General features: G+C 38.4%; 1 protein-coding gene and 1 long non-coding RNA gene across 2 annotated transcripts; one reads left to right on the top strand and one right to left on the bottom strand.

Moving 5' to 3' along the window:
• Positions 1-1,296: 1,296 nt before the first annotated feature.
• On the bottom strand, positions 1,297-18,298 carry ILDR1 (immunoglobulin like domain containing receptor 1). Its single transcript, XM_026708925.2, has 8 exons — positions 17,982-18,298; positions 14,924-15,094; positions 10,146-10,295; positions 9,115-9,234; positions 7,253-7,399; positions 5,424-5,528; positions 3,939-4,765; positions 1,297-3,372 (listed from the first exon to the last, which is right to left on the bottom strand). The coding sequence occupies exons 1-8, from the start codon at positions 18,037-18,039 to the stop codon at positions 3,331-3,333; spliced, it is 1,620 nt and encodes a 539-aa protein (XP_026564710.1). The 5' UTR covers positions 18,040-18,298; the 3' UTR covers positions 1,297-3,330.
• Positions 3,753-7,372, top strand: LOC148125277 (uncharacterized). The gene is made up of 2 exons (XR_015744300.1): positions 3,753-3,880; positions 7,267-7,372. It is a non-coding gene; the product is annotated as an uncharacterized LOC148125277 (long non-coding RNA).
• Positions 18,299-19,333: the final 1,035 nt, after the last annotated feature.

Below are 19,333 nucleotides of genomic sequence, written 5' to 3' on the forward strand. Positions count from 1 at the left end.
AAGGTGTGTGCAAGTCTCATTCACAATCAAATCATCAAGTCTTATTACGTAGCACCCTGGTGTTTAACAGTAACAGCTGGATGCTAGGAAAATCAAGAGTCTGATAACCTAATCTTGTCAGCCCCTTCAAGTGTAGACCATTTTATTAGATCTTTTGTGGCCCCAGGGACTTGGAAATTAGTCATGTGTACTAATATTTTTATTAGTATCAGAAACGTGAAAATCTGAAATCGCCTCCTCAATTTAATTTTTAAGATTTTTCAAGTTATATTTCTGCTTTTGACTCAAATTACTTTTATCTGACTTGTCTTCTTTGTGGATCTTCTCCTGGTCCTCAAGATTACATCTACAGTTTGTTACAGGTCTTGGGAATGAATACTGAGGGCTGGAATATAGGAAGATCTTAACGACTGGTCCTATCATCTCCAGCCAGTCCTCTGCTTCCTGCCCTGTCATGAGCTTGATGGAACTGCAGTCTCCTGTCCCAATCTCATCACCTTCTCCAAGGTAATAAAGCACATACAAACACCCACACCTCTTAATAACCACAATAATTGTTCTTGTAACTCAGACACTCAGCGTTGTCCACACCCATCCATTCCCATTCACCATCCACTTTCTTTCTACTCCCTGGTCTTTGCATAAAAACACAGATCATGCTGAGGGACTCCACGTCATAGAAAGCGAAAGATGGAAATACAATGTTGAAAGTAGTTGACAAATCAGATATAACTGTATCAGCAACCTGGTTCAAATATCGGGAGATCAGCATAGCTTCAAGTTGATTAGAAACAGACCCTTAACCCTATTAGCTCCCATTACAAAAGAACATGTGTACCAGTGCTTTAGATTACCATTTGTAGAAGCTTCCAACTAGATTAAAAAAAAATCTCATGGTAACTAATGGCCACCAGCATTCTTCTGGTAGGCCCATTCTGCTCACCAAAATTGAGAGGAAAGGATAACACCGGTTGCAATAATTATTTACACATCTTGACAATCTGTACAGGAACCTCAAGCCACTGGGATGACAAGGGGCCAGCAAGACATTGGTGAAATTAGTGAAAATATCCCCATGGTGTGATAGCACTGTCTCATGCACTCTCACACATCAGTTTTTCTTTCCTGGCTGACACATACTCCCAGTGCATTCATCAAGAACATGCCACAATAGGACCAGAGTTCCCTTGTAGTGGACGCATAATGAACATTGTCTCATCCATTAAAAAGTGCATTAAAAATCCACCTGTAAAACTACTCAACACTAGGCCCCACTAATATAAGCCTTCCAGACACCATATTTCAAACAGTTTATTTAATCCTCCTTTCAAATATGGCTGTGTTTAAATTGACAAATGATAGAAGCTAATTTCCACAGTGCACAATGTTACAATGCTGTACATCTGTTCATAATAGCAATAGCACTTAGATTTATATATCACTTTACAGTGCTTTATAGCCCTCTCTAAGCAGTTTACAGAGTCAGCGTATTGCCCCCAACAGTCTGAGTCCTCATTTTACCCACCTCAGAAGGATGGAAGGCTGAGTCAACCTTGAGCCTAATGAGATTCGAACTGCCAAATTGCAGGTGGCCGGCAGCCAGCAGAAGTAGCCAACAGCACTCTAACCACAGTGCCACCATAATCCCTACATAGTGATGTTATATCTATAATTAAGATAAATTAATGGAAGAAGGATGGGGCCTCATTTGTTTTCTAATTCACCCATATTTAACCTCCCTATCGTAAGCTTTACTGTGATTAGCGGCTTCCACACAATCAGAAATCATGCTTTATCAAGACCCCTGACTTCATAAACAATTCTACCATTCAAGTGTAAAATATGAACCTTTTGTTGACTTTCCTGCTCAATCTAGAGAAGGTAGTGATATCAGAGGAAGCATGATGGATACAAAGATCCCGAAGGCAGATTATTAATCAAGCTCACGTACTCCAGGTGCAGTAGGCTCCTCATCCCCTCTTTGTAAAGACTTAGTTTCTAGACAACTTATCTTCCTCACTGTCCTTCTCTGGTTTTCTAATCTTTTTGTGAAGCATAGGGGCCAAACTGAACATAGTAATCAAGACGGAGTCTGAGCAATACAATGTAACAAAATGAGTAAATATCCTAATTTGGAAACAGTACTTAATAGAATTTAACATCAAACTGCTTATTTTGCAACTTAATCATACTGGTGACTCACAATTAGATTTTAATCAATACTATTCCTTGATCTTTTTCACAAATATTACAATCAAGCTCAGTATCATTTATCTTACACTTGTGCGTTTGATTTGTTTCATGAGTAACTTTGCATTTGCCATCATTTAGTTTCATTCTGTAATTGTCTGTTTTCTAGCTTTACATTACCTATACAAATCATTTTGCATTTCTCTTTAAGCTTATTAGTAATTCTCACCTAGTTTGTATCATTTACAAAACTGATAATCATTCACAATTTCGCATGTAAATCATTAATAACAAAGTTGAACAGCATCACTCCAACAATTACACCCAGCAGTATTTTACTTTATACCTTATTTCCTAATGACAAAAGTAGTTTAAGCAGTTCTGAATAGCTCTCTCTGTCTTAGACTGATTCAGTCTAAATGTGACTGGACATGCTTTAAGGTTCATTAGAGACATCCTAGCTGCTTTTCTTGATGTATTGGAGGCACACTGGTGTGTTATTTTTATTGCCTACTGCCCAACATTACAGCAATTCACTTATCAACTTGTTTCTTTGGATGTTCAAACCTCACAAATTAGGCTACATTTTTGTCGACATCAAATAATGTAGCACAAAGATGTGTGCAAACTATGGATACTAGATATACGCACTAGTATCTGAAAGTTTTCTGACTCAAAATTTTCTAGAAAACTTCCTGACTCAATTTAAAAAAAAAATCCTATTACACAATATGTGTAATAAAGCAAGACTGAATTCTGTAGTTCGTTACCCAAGATTAAAATTGTTATCTTTTGGAGTAACAGAAACGACCCCACCAATTCATAAACAGTTGCAGCTTTGTATTCTTAATACCGGTAAGAGTATTAAGAACCAGGTAAGACCTCAAGATCCAGACAAGGAAATCATCTACATAATCTTTCAGTATTTGTTTTGTAAAATAAAAAAAATCTTACTGCATTTTTTAAAGTGCAAAAATGGTTAAAAACTTTTAATACAAGAAAGTACAGTCTGATGGTGATAGAGAAATAAACCTGTTACTGACTGCTACATTTAGTGAATAATATTAAAGGCCAGAATGAAAATCTGCGTGTTCAGACAGCCACCAAAATCTCATTTTATACAGTAGCAGAGTGAAGAGGTTAAATGACGACACTCGTCCCACTGCGAGAACTGCCTTTTTCCTAGAAGAAAAAAGAAAACTGCTATTAGTAAGAGGCCAGGAAAGATGACAAGTCAGCAGCCATTTATAATGCACTTCATCATTTTAGGATGATTAATTTAAAGTACATTTTACATGTGATTTGAAGCCATCCAATCCTTAGCATATTGGCGTGAAGGATGCTATTTAATAGTTACTGAATTTTGAGCATGTAAGGAAGCTGACAGCACTGAAGAGCTTCTCTTTAATTTGGGTGGAACACATTATAGAGCTTTACAATATGGCAGGCATTGCCAGTTCTTGTGAAGGTGCTGGTTATTACTTATATTTGAATCACAACCTTTCTTTCACTGTTCTTGTTTGCCCCACCAGATCTAGTAGAGAGGATATGCCCTGGATCCCTTCTATCAAACAACAACACCTTGTTGGACACTGTAGTTGTGACTCCTGGTGGCCGCATCTCCCCTATGAAGCACCACCTTCCCTCTGTAACCCATTCTCTATTTCCTATCTCTGTTACAGACCAGCAGGTATGTTTCAGGACAGAATAATTCAAGTAATCATAAAAGCCATCATATCACAATTTACCGATGGTTCTGTTGACTTTCTGAGTTTCTTATTCTTGGTTGGGGTAACTTCAACAGAACAATAACTAGGTGGTTTCTCGTACTGCCAGTCTGGGGAATGATGCTGACGACATTGAGGCCTATTGTTTTTCCGGGAATAGTCCTGTTCTTCAGAGGAACTCCATGACTCCCAGGAGGATGGTGGAGAATAGCTGCGATGCCGTCGTCGTCGATCCCGATGAGCAAAGTTATTGTCATGTTGATATGTTCGTCGTTGTGAATTTTGATTTTTTCTCTCGGAGTGTTGCTGTCCAGAATAATCTCTTCTTGTCTCAAGATGGGAATCATAACTATTTCTGCCACGCGAGGTGGGTACTACATCTGTTGTGGAACGCCAGTATCTACCATGATGGCTGCCATATCTTTGTGATTCATTTCTGGGATTTCTATGCCTATCCCATAGTTCCTGATCATAGCTGGAAGGAGAATCATCATCCAAAGATGAACGACGCCTCCGTCTCCTCTCCTCTCTCTGGTTTTCATTTGTGCTGCTCCGAGGTCTTGGAATATGTGTAGACCTTCCTGGTCGTGATGAACTGCTAGATCTCTGAGAGGATGGGATACGCTCAATGATAGGAGGCAACTGGATTACTCTGCGTTCCACAATCTCTGAGCCCAGAGAAGAGAGAATGCTAGGATGCTGACTGCTTCCAACATGATGTGAAGGTAGCATAGGCTGAGATAGATTAAGGTTCCTGATCTCAGATTCAAGATGATCCAATATCTTGTTGCTAGAGGGCACGTGGGCAAATTGAGGCATTAATGGTTGGTTGCTTTGGAGAGATACATCTAAAGAACATAAATGATAGAAAACATAATATAAAATGTTTAAATTAATTTTTAGGTACACCGAGTGCCTTTGGATAGAAAGCCAAGCTATAAATATCTTAATGATCAAATAATCTTTCTCTGGTTTTGATAGATAGCATGCTCCTGAATACAATGCACTTAAAAAGTTACCTTTGCACAGAGCACAAAGGATCTTTGCAACACAAGGCACTTTTGTAACACAAACTGAAAAGGGTAGCTTCTCTCAATTGATTCAGCATTGTGCTACTTAATCATGTCTATGCCTAGGAATCAAAGTTTCTAAAAAATGTACGTAACACTGCTGTAAAAAGCCAATGGCAGGATATTTTCTGGTTATATTCAAGTGTGATAGTCATAAAAGTTAGAAATTTAGTTCATGAAAAAGAAAGCCAATACTCAAGACAGTAGATATGTTGTAATGTGTCCCAGATAGTAAACTGAACATTTAATAATATCTGATCTCCATGGACAAACAGCTTCAAATGATAAAAAAAATCCCTTTACTGCCCATAAATTTTCCATCACTACTCTTGTGCCTCTGAGAAAAGAAGTATTATAATGTCATAGAGGAAACACTCTAAATCAAGTGAAAAACAAAGTGCTTCAACAAAGGGACAGCATCCCTTGGGGCTCCTACCTCTCTGCAAAAGTGGGTTTAATTGGTATGAAGATGACTGGGAGTGGTTTGTCATCCATGGAAGAAGTTGTTGAGCTTGTTTCACAAAGTGGTGCCGTTCCAGGACTAGAGAATAGAAAAATAAAATGGATATTATTCCTGAATTTAAATGCTCCTCACAGAACTGTCAAGTTGATTGAATAGTTTTGTATTTTGCAGAGTTACAATAATAAATCATTGCACTTCAAGGGTAATGTTCCTTCTCACTTATTTTAAAGTATGGATAGTCCTTGACTTACAGCCATTTGTTTAATAACCATTCAAAGTTACAATGGCACTGAAAAAAGTGACTTATAAGTGGTTTCACACTTAAAACCACTTTACCATCCCCATGGTCACATGATCAAAATTCAGGTGCTTGGCAATTGGCATATTTTTTTATGACAGTTGCACTGTTCTGGAGTCATGTGATTACCATTTGTAACCTTTCCAGCTGGCTTCCAACAAGCAAAATTAAAAGGAGAAGCCAGATTCGCTTAACAACTGCATGATTCACTTAACAACTGCAGGGATTTGTTCAGCAACAGTGGGAAAACAGGTCATAGTATGGGATGCAATTCACTTAACTGTCTTACTTAGCAGTGAAAATTTTGGGCTTAACTGACTTGTGTAAGTCAAGAATTACCTGTAGATTTAAGACACATTTAAGATACATGATAAAATGTTCACTTTATCAATACGAAAGTGAGAGGTCTTTCAGCTTTTGCATTCCAGCCAAAGCTCCTTACATTCCTTTTCATGGGAATCTGTCTAATCGAAGGAACAAAGCAATTACGGTTAGGCCTCAATCATAATTGAGGAAAGGAACTGCAGAAAATACAGTCTGGAGTTCTATGACAGATTGATTGGGGTACCATGAGAGATAATGAAATCCTCTCCCACAAAAAATCATTTTTCGAACTTTGTTACACAATGCTAGTGCTCGCAGTGGTGATAATTTTCATGTATTGCAATTCAGCCAATGCAAACAGTGTAAAATATGGATTGTTTAGAAGTGAATTCTATTGTGAAGTTTTTCAGTTTTTTTGCAACTTTTATTTGGATGTTTTCTGAAGCCTGGACATTATTTCAAGGAATCCTCCCAGGTAGAAAGGCTAAAAAAATGCTGTTCTATATGTTTAAGAATTGAAGGAAGTGTTACAGAATTTCTGAGGCTTTGGCAACCATTACTTCTGAAGTTCTTAGAGTATCCACACCATATGGGAGGACAACTGCTGCATTACATCTATGTTAATACTACAAACACTCACCACCAAGCAAGTTTTTTTTTACAAAGCAAACCATTATTTCAAAAAGCTGCCTCACAGCAGACAAAGCTTTGATTAGATCTACAAATGGCATATACACGGCAAACAAAACATGGTTACAAGGCATAGGAATGAAGGTACTAAAATTCATGATACTTGTCTATACTTTAAAATTGGCAAAGCTGCTCCTCATATTGCTGCCTGATTTAGACTGGTGGCCACAGAAATGAAAGTCTTTTCTGCAGTGGCTGAACTTTAATTACATGAAGTTTACTGTTACTAGTATTTGTATGTACCTTTTTTATAGTATTTATTTGTACCTTTTTAAAAACACACGTATGTTCTAAATATTTTTTAAAATAGAAAACAACTGGCCAATTGAAACACTGAGGGACACTAAATCTGGAAAAACATACCTTCTTGGCATGATCCAGTTGTATTTCCTTTGGTTCCGACTTCCTGAAGTCATTGAAGAACATACGGAAGCAACCTACATTTTGCATGCCTCTTTTATGCATTATGTTTATAAGAATTCTGGATTACCTTTTTCATTGCAGCAGCAGCGAGTTGGACAGCAGGCACAGCGTACATGGCAACAGCAATACTGTGGGCAGAACTGACACCAGCATATTCCAATCAGCATGAAGAGGAGGAGGGCTCCAAGGATGATGAAGAGTACTGTAAGCCAATCTGTATCAAGTAAAAGACACCCACCCCCCAAATTATTATTCAGTATTCTTTGTTTTCTCCATTCCTAGGTACCTCACCTTGCAGTCTGAGAGAAAATGTTCCCAATTTTTCATGATGTTAACTTTCATATCAAGTGCTTACATTCAGACAGAATGATTCAAATCTCAGTTCATCCACATCTTTCTGTGGTTGTAAGGAAAAGAATGAAATCGATTCCTTTCTTCAATTATATACAGTTTAGTATTAATAAAATTAGCTGGTTTGATTAACCAAATTTGAAAGTGTTCACCTAAGATTCCATTAAAATATCCTGAACCATTATTTGTTATGATAATTTACTGCAACTAATATGATTTTAAAACATTTCCTTCCAGGATTAATTAGATATTTCAGCCCTGTCATTATATTTTCTATTGTAATGCCTTGTTATAAGTAATGCTCATAGAAGAGCCAGATGATATTGGTCCAAAGTATCCAAACAGCAATATACATTTGCATTAATCCACTAAAACAAAGGTTGAAATCATGCACAGATATAGAGAATCACATGGATGACCTCAAAAGAATGTAGTAGCAGTTAATACCACAAGAGCTAAGCCCAGACAAATAAGACAACATTAGAAACTTAAAGTAATCATAGATCTCTGAACATCCAGGAGTACATCAGTAAGAAGGCACCCAAAAATAAACTGCTGAAAAAGTCCCTGAAGTAGTAGCAGACATGGGAGGAAGATTAAGCCATGGCATGGAACGTATCATTGATAGATAGTCAAGAGGATTGACATTAGAAAATCCTACCAGTGACTGATCTAAAAGATGCCATTGTCATAGCAACTCAAAACAAGCACTAAGCATCGGATCTGTAGAATCAGGGGTATTCCATGCTAGTTAGGACCCAAGATCCAGAATGTCCAAACAGACAGACAGTGCAACGCACAGTGCCAAGGTATAAGATGCAGGCAGGAGCAACATACATTGAATGGCACAAACAAGTACGGTAGTTGGTATAATATAAAGGAACATCTGCACATATATGGGCTAGAATATCCCATGTCCAGATGTGAGATTCCACAGAAAGTTGTGGATTAAGATTCTGTGGCCTATTGGTCAGACTCAGTACCAACCTTGGTACCAACCAATTAATCAGACATTATGATACTAGACAAGGACCAGAGGACAGCAGTGGTGATATATGTAGCAGTGCCAAGTGACAGCAACATCAGGAAGGAGTATGAGAAACTGGAGAAGCACAAGACCTGAAGGAGCAAATAGAGAGGATGTGGAACGTAAATGCCAAAGTGATCTCAGTAGTGCAAGGTACACTTGGAGCTGTGACTCCTAGGCTGGGAGAATGGCTTGAACAGATCCCAGAAACAACATCAGAGCTGTTTGTCCAGAAGAGTGGAGTGTTAGGAATGACTAAGAACTCTCAAGTTCCCAGGCCTCTGGTAGAGAACCTAACAATGAAGAAGACACATACCACTCACAGGGATCAGATGTGATTAAAAAAAAAAACATATCTAGTTAATCCACAGTTAATCCACACATCCTGCAATCCAGCTGTATTCATCAGGAATTTCTAGCTGAATTTAATAGCATGCATCTTGATGATCACGTACAATTCTTGCGTTATTTCCATTATTTACCCCAAAACACCATGGTTGGCATCAAAAAAAAAATCCTACAATTTGATCCCCCCAAATGATGCTACATACTCAAAACAATGAGCTTGATTTCTTTGTCTGGATCACCAGTTGTGTCTCCTGGAGCTTCAACAGTACAATAGTAGACTCCATGGTCCCACCACATCACCTCATTAATTACAAGATCTGCTCCTATAAAATGAAAAACAACATAATGAAGCCCCACCAATGTTGGTTTCAGACAATGATCTAAATTTCTGAATAACAAAGTAATTATTTTCAGCAATAAAATGTCAGCAACTGTAACCCTGAGTAGTGCTCAGTGCAATTGGAGGCTTATTACACTGTGCTAATTTGGATTAATTTTGAATTGAATTTTGAATTGAATTTTGTTCTGTTCTATTCTATTCTATTCTATTCTATTCTATTCTATTCTATTCTATTCTATTCTATTCTATTCTACTCTACTCTACTCTACTCTGTTCTATTCTCAGAGTATGAGTGTCTATAGACAGGTGCCCCAACCCACATTGCACAAATCAGTTGTGATTATCAGATGCTGTGGTCCGCAACAGCCATCCATGGATGCTGCACACTGCCATAGATTCTTCTGTTTTCCTGGGCCATCACAATCAACACAGTGATGATCCAGTGATACTCTTCACAGAAAATAAAATGTGTACCATCATTTTCAATACCCATTTACCTTGGGCATTAATACTTAATTGAATTGGGGGCGTAATCACATTAGTAGCCTAGGATTAATTGTTTTGGCCTATTTTAAGGACCTGTCACTCTGTTTAGAATGTTTGGAGGTTTGAAGGCTGAATCAGAATGGACAAAAAAAAAATCCTGAAGAAAATTTATTGTACAATGGACATAAAATAGTGCTGAAAAATTCCAAGCTACATAAACACTAATCTGGTAAATTCTTACTGATAACAATCATTTAAACATGTTATTTTAATCTGGTGCCCTACAGTATATATCATGGTATGAAGACAGAATTAAATGAGGATTGCATAAAACATTAAAAAGGAGTGTCAAAAGCATACTGTTCTACATAATTTTTGAGACTGCTAACATATCCAAAGATCACTTACTATTCTGAATTGTGATCTTTCGCTGCCTGTAATCAACACCCAACACTGGTTCACTCTGACCTCTTTTCTGAGCAACAATGCGCACTTCCCGTTGGTTGTCATTGCAGTCATTGGAAGGATCCTGGCCAAGTTCTAAGCTTGCCTGATAGGCTGTAAATAAATGTCAAATTATTTATACTATTTGGGAACCAAATGCTCCACTCTCTTTGCACTTTTGTATAATTTCCTTAATAGTAGAAACAGTAGAAAAAATAGGATAAAATTAAGTAACAAAACTTCTTGTAGAAGTACTTTATGTTATTTAGGGTTTTTTAGGTTTGATTTTTAGGTTTGATTGCACCACGTTCTAATATTTACAACAGATTTAGAAAAGACAACAAACTGCCTCTTGTTCCTTTTCTGACCACACTAGCATTAAAATCTCACTTCCAAAAAACTTCTCACTTCCAAAATATTTTTGTTCATTGAGAATTAAACAGTTGGCACAAAATCCTTATTGTAATGATGGTATAAGTACATATATATATATTTAAAGAAAACAGATAACCAATGATTGGTAATCCTAACCATATCCCATTGGTGGAAAAAAGGCAGAAGACAAATGAAATAAGCAGATGTAAACAACTGGTGTGCCAAACTTGTTGGTAGGCAAAAATGGATCAAGAATTAGCAAACCTGTATAACAAAATAAGTCTATGTCATATAAGCCATACATTTGAAGCATGTTTTAGTAAACAAACAATTGATGGGTTCACAGAGCATATCAAACCACAAACAAGCAAATTCATTGTAGAACAGTATGTAATGATAACCACATCAAGAATTGAATAAAGGCCAAGTTCTTGGGATCTGTCAATAAATGGGAATGGAAAATGATGGGCCTAGTAGGCTTTTTAACAGAAATAAAAAACGACTATTACAATGCTAAGCAATAACAATTAGTTTCATTTTAATTTAATTCATTACTTGTACGGCTCTCCTAACTCTGACTTGGAAATTTTAGATGGAGATGGGATCCTTTATCTTGTATGTGGGCTGGCAGAGCTTGGAAGGGAGTGATTTACTGGGGGTGGAAAGCAGCATCCTGGATATGGAAAGCAGTCCCAGATACAGTGGGAGACAGGGAGGAGGGGTGCATAGACTGCTCAGAAGGAAGGTACTCTTGGTGTCTTGTATGCTTCTACCTTTTACTCCCTGTTCTCAACTCCAAGTCATTAGATTCTTGGTAGCCACAGCTTTCAGCTGCTGCTGCTTAATATCAGGTTGGTTTATGATAAAGCTTCCCTCATTCAAATTCTCATTCTGGAGAAGAGCCATCAGTCTTGTATTACCAAAATCTGGCTAGACACTAAAGGTGGAGTTCCATGGAAGTGGCTATTTTTTAAAACTTTATTTAGCAATAATGCAGCATATAGAAACATATATTCATTTCCACATTTTAAATTGTGCATCAACAGTACTTTGTGCTTATTATTTTTACTAGCTCTATACTTGTGCTTTGCTATGAAACTATGTGATCGAGCTTAGTTTTGGGGGAGGAAAATAAGGGGGAAAAATGTGCCTCTGCCTACAAGCATCTATCGGTATTCATCTGGCTAGTGTCCTATCAGTGTGTGAGAGAGTTGAGGGCTTTTTTGTAACTGAAGCTGTATTTGTTGTGTGAGCAAGGAGACAGCATGGAGCCTGGGCATGGCTTAGCTCAACTGTGAAAGTAAAACTGAAACTGAAACTCTTCTCCTCTGCTTGTGTTTTACATTTGGAATAGATTTCTTTACAGGTGGGGAGGGGGAGTAGAACTCCTAAAGCATTTTCAAAAAAAATCTATGAATAAAGAGATAATTACTGAAGTTATACAACTGCTCAATTAATAAAAGATACAAGTAGGGTGTATTACATTGTTTTTATTGATCTAAAAACTAGTATAAATTTTTGAGCTTAATAGCAAAATTTCCACTCTGTTGTATCTAAATGTTTAAAAAGATAATAAACCACCCTTAAAGAAATATAAACAGTTAACTTCTGACCTTTGCCTTTGTATTTCAGATGATTTACAGTAAATGTTGGCATTAGAAACCATACTCTAAATATACACTGCTCAAAAAAATAAAGGGAACACTTAAACAACACAATGTAACTCCAAGTCAGTCACACTTCTGTGAAATCAAACTGTCCACTTAGGTAGCAACACTGATTGACAATCAATTTCACATGCTGTTGTGCAAATGGAATAGACAACAGGTGGAAAGCATAGGCAGTTAGCAAGACATCCCCAATAAAGGAGTGGTTCTGCAGGTGGTGACCACAGACCTCAGTTCCTATGCTTTCTGGCTGATGGTTTGGTCACTTTTGAATGCTGGCGATGCTGTCACTCTAGTGGTAGCATGAGACGGAGTCTACAACCCACACAAGTGGCTCAGGTAGTGCAGCTCACACAGGATGGCACATCAATGCGAGCTGTGGCAAGGTTTGCTGTATCTGTCAGTGTAGTGTCCAGAGCATGGAGGCGCTACCAGGAGACAGGCCAGTACATCAGGAGACATGGAGGAGGCCGTAGGAGGGCAACAACCCAGCATCAGGACCATTACCTCCGCCTTTGTGCAAGGAGGGACAGGAGCATTGCCAGAGCCCTGCAAAATGACCTCCAGCGGGCCACAAATGTGCATGTGGCTGCTCAAACGGTCAGAAACAGATTCCATGAGGGTGGTATGAGGGCCCAATGTCCACAGGTGGGGGTTGTGCTTACAGCCCAACCCCGTGCAGGATGTTTGGCATTTGTCAGAGAACACCAAGATTGGCAAATTCGCCACTGGCGCCCTGTGCTCTTCACAGATGAAAGCAGGTTCACACTGAGCACATGTGACAGGGTCGGAGACGCCATGGAGAACATTCTGCTGCCTGCAACATCCTCCAGCATGACCGGTTTGGCAGTGGGTCAGTAATGGTGTGGGGTGGCATTTCTTTAGGGGGCCACACAGCCCTGCCTGTGCTTGCCAGAGGTAGCCTGACTGCCATTAGGTACTGAGATGAGATCCTCAGATCCCCTGTGAGACCATATGCTGGTGCGGTTGGCCCTGGGTTCCTCCTAATGCAAGACAATGCTAGACCTCATGTGGCTGGAGTGTGTCAGCAGTTCCTGCAAGACGAAGGCATTGATGCTATGGACTGACCCGCCCGTTCCCCAGACCTGAATCCAATTGAGCCTATCTAGGACATCATGTCTCGCTCCATCCACCAACGCTACATTGCACCACACTGTCCAGGAGTTGGGGGATGCTTTAGTCCAGGTGTGGGAGGAGAGCCCTCAGGAGACCATCCGGCATTGTAGGGAGGTCATACAGGCACATGGAGGCCACACCCACTACTGAGCCTCATTTTGACTTGTTTTAAGGACATTACATCAAAGTTGGATCAGCCTGTAGTGTTTTCTTCCACTTTAATTTTGAGTGTAACTCCAAATCCAGACCTCCATGGGTTGCTAAATTTGATTTCCATTGATAATTTTTGTGTGATTTTGTTGTCAGCACATTCAACTATGTAATGAACGAAGTATTTAATAAGAATATTTCATTCATTCAGATCTAGGATGTCTTATTTTTGTGTTCCCTTTATTTTTTTGAGCAGTGTATTTACCATGCAGCATAATATATGTAATTTATTGTTGCTTAAATTTAGTTAAAATTTTGTTATGTATATTTGATGTTAATTCCATCATTGTTGCATATTCTCCAAAATCAAGTTCCCAATCTGATATTGCCATACTGTTTTTCTTCCAATGTTCTCCAAAGTTTATCCTTACAGGTGTAAGCAATGTATCTTAATAAATGTTATTTTTATTGACATTTTCTGTGATTACACTTAGTAAAAATGTAGTTTCATTTTGAGCCCTAAAATTCTGAATAAGAAATTTCCTCCCCAATACAGGTAGTCCTCGATTTACGATAACAATTGAGCCCAGATTTCTGTTACGTGAGACATTTATTGAGTTTTGCCCCATTTTATGACCTTTCTTGTCATAGTTGTAGTGAATCACTGCAGTTGGCAAGTTAATAATACAGTTGTTAAGTGACTTTGGCTTCCCCACTGACGTTGCTTGTCAGAAGATCACAAAAGGTGATCACATGATCTTGGGATACAGCAATGATCATAAATATGAACCAACTGCCATGCAACTAAATTTTGATCACATGACCATGGGGATGCTACAAAAGCCATAACTGTGAAAAATGGTCATTAAGACACCTTTTTCAGTGCCATCAATAACTTTGAACGGTCACTAAATGAACTTTGTAAGTCAAGGACTATCTGTACTTAGGGGATTTTCTACATATATACCACATACAGTAGACTGTTTCTCCTGTTTCATAACATTTTCAACATTTATTACTATGTTCTCTATTTTGTCAATTATTCACAAAGTTGAATACTGGAGTAAATTTTACAGATGTGTTCTACCATTTTTCCCATCACTGAATTGGGGCTATTTCTTTGAAATGTTGCATCTAATTTGCCATGCATGTTTTAATCATATCATATTCAAATAAGCAGCCTAATAAATAGTTGATTTTAGAGACATTTCAAATTCTGTCATTTCTTTTTGACGTTCCTTCGTCATTTTTGAGCTCAGATCTTTTTCTATGAGCAGTTTGTTGATGCATCAATCATGGTATATTTCAGGGGAACTATTTGGGGATTTTGTGCATGGGGGAAAAAAAATCTATTTCCTTCCTTATATCATGCTACGTAGTAATCCTTGGCTGATCCTTAGCAGAAGTACTCACCAATAGTATAATAATCAAGAATGGGATCCTTGCAAAAAGATTTATAGCGCCAAGTAACAACTACATCCTGCAGTGGTGCTGAGGTACTATAGTCACATCGGAGAGTCACAGATGCAAATAAAGTGGTGTATCGCTCAGTATCTGGCACCGTCACGAGAACAGAGAAACAACCTATACAGGTACAAACACAAACATCACATTGTATTCTGGGTTATTAATTGAATATTATAGTTGCAGACTAGGAAAGAGATGTGAAGAAGAGAAAGTGGAAGTGAAGTCAGTTTTAGTGTCTGCAAAAAAAGATGCTTCAGGTGTTTTTTTTCCAAATATTTGTCAAGTTCAAGAAATCAGGAACCAGGATAGGATTCAAAAGTACTACAAATTTCTTCCCTCTACCTATACATAAGAATATGATCTACTAATGGTGGAGGCTAATTGGCGCTGTGTAAGAGTCAAAGGGCTTCAAACTGGGTTGGATATAGATTTCTTTTATTCCAGACTGATGATGCATTTGACCCCACCCTCAGGCTCAGCCTGGTCATCTCCTACAACATTACTGACAAAAAAATTAACAGCAACATGCAATAGCTGTTGCATTTTTGAAATCAACACTTGATCTCCCCCTATAGACTTTTTGCTACAAATGCGTAAGGGAAGTCATTGCAAATTCTCCTTGGTTCCTGGGACACCTTCCCTCCCAAAGCCTGATAACATAGCCAGGTCTTGAGACTTGTAGAATGTTTTAAGGGAAGCAACTAAGCTTATTTGGGGAGAGGGAAAGATACCATAAGGTGGGCACTGTAGCAGAGAAGCCTGCCTCCTGGGATCACCAAACGTGATTTGCTAGCAGATGGGACTTGCAATATGCCTTCTTCCAGACCTGATGGGGCAGGCAGATGCAATCAGCCAGAGGCAGTCCCTCAAATAACCTATGCCAGGAAGGTCAACACTAGCACTTTTAAAGGTCAAAATGAGCACCTTGAATTGGATCCCAAAGCAAACTCATAACCAATGCATGCAGAACAGAGGTGTAACATGTATTATTCTAGAGGCACACTGAAAAGGGAAAGCTTTAAACTTGCAATGTCTTAAAAGATCTTGAAAGTATTGATCCACAGTGCCTAGAGTCATTAAGTATGAATTGGGTGGTTTTATATATTTTTTCAAGTAAAATAAATTATGAATACTTACAGTTATATTAGATATACCTATTAGCTTAATCCTGTGAACTCTCTATCACTTAGGTATACAAGATAACATAAAATAAATATTCCAGTATGAAAGCTATCACAGTACTTGTGATAACATAACATAAACATATGCTGCCTTATGTGGAATAACTCAAGTAGTAACTGACTATAAAGAGTAGAAAGAGCATTTCATTTTATTTCAGCAGTTTTGTTCTTTGAATTCCAAACAGAATGTAAAGTAATTCTTTATGAGAGATATTAAAGCAATTTCTCAGTTATGTAGAATACTTCCACTATGGGCTACACTGCCCTTTTCCAATGGAGTGGCTATTACAGCTGTTGAACTGGAACATCTGCATACCTCAATAACTTAGTCTTTGCACCTTACTGAATCTATTACATTTGGAGAGCAAATAATACCTCCAGGGAAGTTTTAACAAATTGGGAAAAATATTTTTCAAGGTGGGGCTTAAAAAAAACTATTATGAAGACAGCTCTGTATATTATTATTGTAGACTGGAACATGATTTGAAAAACAGTACCAAAATAGAACGTATTCCCTTTCTAGACACTGTTGATCTACCTGCATTCTTCTCTATTGGAACTACAGCTAGAGGAAGACATAACTGTATAACATCTGAGGAACCTCAGGCCTCCATATATGATCTAGAAGTCAATTCCGTAAAGAATATCCTTGAAAGAATATAGTGACACTCTCTTTAGGATGAGATGGAAGTCCATCCATAGACTACTTTTATTTAGTGATTTATAGAACTTACTGTATCATTTAACCATTGCTATGGTAACAAATTATCAGCAAACAGATTTTATATCACAATAGTTCTGTCTTGGTGATATTATAAAACACAATTGAGCAAAAGATCTCTATAGCAATTCTGAAAAAACTGTAATTGTTAGTCCTCCACTGTCAGTGTTCTAACAAGATAATGGTCAGAAAGTCATTTTTCAAAGCTCTTCCATTCTCTTGATATTCCTCTCAGTATGGAAAAAAGTACATAATCTTTGGAACTGACCTTACTTTGTTTTCCTATCACTTGGCAAAGCACAATACCTTGAAACATATTCTAGTCACATTAGCCACCACCAAACTTTTAAACTATGTCTTATACAAACTCCTTTACATGCTGTGTTTGCAAATATGTGTAAAGCAAGAATTTGTGAAAAACAGGAAATATAAAATTGATGCATGTACATTAGGAGGGTATGTGACTTTAGTTATTTCACTATGAGAGTAAGCCCAGAGTTTACCTTTAACAAACTACTGTATTGTCCTCGAGAGAAAAGAAAAAAGTCACCCAGGTGCAATAATAGTGAAGACAAAATAAACAGCATACATCGCACACAGTATTTCTGTCAATCTAAAGTTATGCATTCAGTTAAGTCACAATTTTCATCTAAAGAAAAAATACTATATGTGAATTTCTAACAATTTTCACTTGGACAAAACTTCTACATGTATGTATGTACTACATACAAATTTTTACATACATGCAAGTTAACAACTGAAATATAGGGAAGTGACATTAACCAGATCTCTAGTTCCTAGCCAAACCTCTTCCAGCCCCCAAATTGAGATTTTACATCAGCAAACATTTCCTTCTTTCAAGGAAAGTTTAAATAATTTTAAAGAGTTGAGAAATATCTGAATGCGGTTGATCAATTGCTCAGCCTCCAGGCTGTCTGAGGAGGAAATTGGTTAAAAAAATAAAAGGCAAGCGGGAAGAACCAGGTAAGGCGGCAAAAAGTAGCGGGTGGAGGGGGGGGGTCAATTTACTAGCTAAAAGCAAGAGAAAAAAAATCGAGGTTACTCGGTTCTGTTCAGCTTCTCTCCCCCCTTGTCGACTCACCTGTCGAGGTGAGGCCGATCCAAAGCGCTTGAAATTGCCACTGCCAGATCCAGGCCATAGCGTCTCCTCCCACTGCCCGGAGCCTCTAAGTAAACCTCAGCCCGCCCTTCCCTAACTCCCAAATCCACGAGTTTTCTTCTGCTTTTCCGCAGCCGGGGAAGGGAGCCTCGAACCTTTCTCCCGGGTGAGGAGCGGCCGAGCGCAAGCAAGCACCCACTTCCTCCGTTCAGGATCCTCCGCCACCTGTTGCTGAGGCACTTTGCCATTCCCCGTAGGTGCACTCCGCGGCGAACACCTGCAGGTGCCGCGCTCGCCCTAAGGGTCCCTCCTTCCTTGAAGCTTGCTGGGAAAGCGTGAGCAGCGACTTCTGCTGGATCTCCCCATAGGGCGCCGTCCATTATTCTGTTCCGATTACGGCTAGCCCGATGCCGAAGAGAAGGTAGCGAGCAAGATTGGAATGCAATAGCACCGTCCTCGCTTCTTTTCCCTATATTGAAATTTATGCCGGCGGTGTTCTCACCACGTATAATGAACTGGATCGCGGTTATGAAATTAACACGATTATCTCGCTAATTACACTAGTTGAAATCACACAAGGCTATGAGTCGCAAACTATAGATCCAACTATTTTATCTAGTGCTAATGAATGTCAGTTCTTACATAGGTTTATTATATACAATATCACGATTGTAAGATTAGAAAATACTATATACTGTTGTAAATTTTGATTGTTATTGCACAGACGACAATTTAATGGAAAATGGAATGTTTACATTTGAAAAATTAAAAAAATATGTCAGTTGTGATCTCTTATTTTCTCTTTCCCTTTCCATTTTTCTAATATCGCCTTACGCAAGCAGAAATTCGATGGAGTTGGATGGTACCTGCACACAAGATGACACATATCTACATGCATTTTTCCCTCTTACTGTGCCCAAGGGGACGATTTATTGACTACACATGCATTCGCAAAAGATTGTGGCCCGATCTTATCTACTGGATCTTTTCAATTCAGAAACACTGATCTTTTGAAAGCTTGATAATTGTCCTTAATTGGACAGTTTGGGGTTTTGCTGCAGCGAATAGTTTCTGAACAGCCATAAAGCGTAACACTTGCCATTAACCTAGTAAAATTAAAAATACATTTGTCAGCGCAGAATTGCAGCGGCCGCGCCTTTGGCAACTGTAGAAGAAATGAGTTCATTTGCTTGATCCTCCCGCCCCGCTTTTAAGTTTCCAGCATGTTTAACTGAGTGAAGAAATCAGGTGCAGCTTTCTCCCATTACTGCATTTGCGTTGCCGAGTATTGTACAACTCTTGAAAGTTTCCAAGCTTGTCGGCTGGGAAATGGC

Source organism: Pseudonaja textilis, chromosome 7 (assembly GCF_049901715.1).
Source record: "Pseudonaja textilis isolate UNSWEBS1 chromosome 7, rPseTex1.2, whole genome shotgun sequence".
Lineage (NCBI taxonomy): Eukaryota > Metazoa > Chordata > Lepidosauria > Squamata > Elapidae > Pseudonaja > Pseudonaja textilis.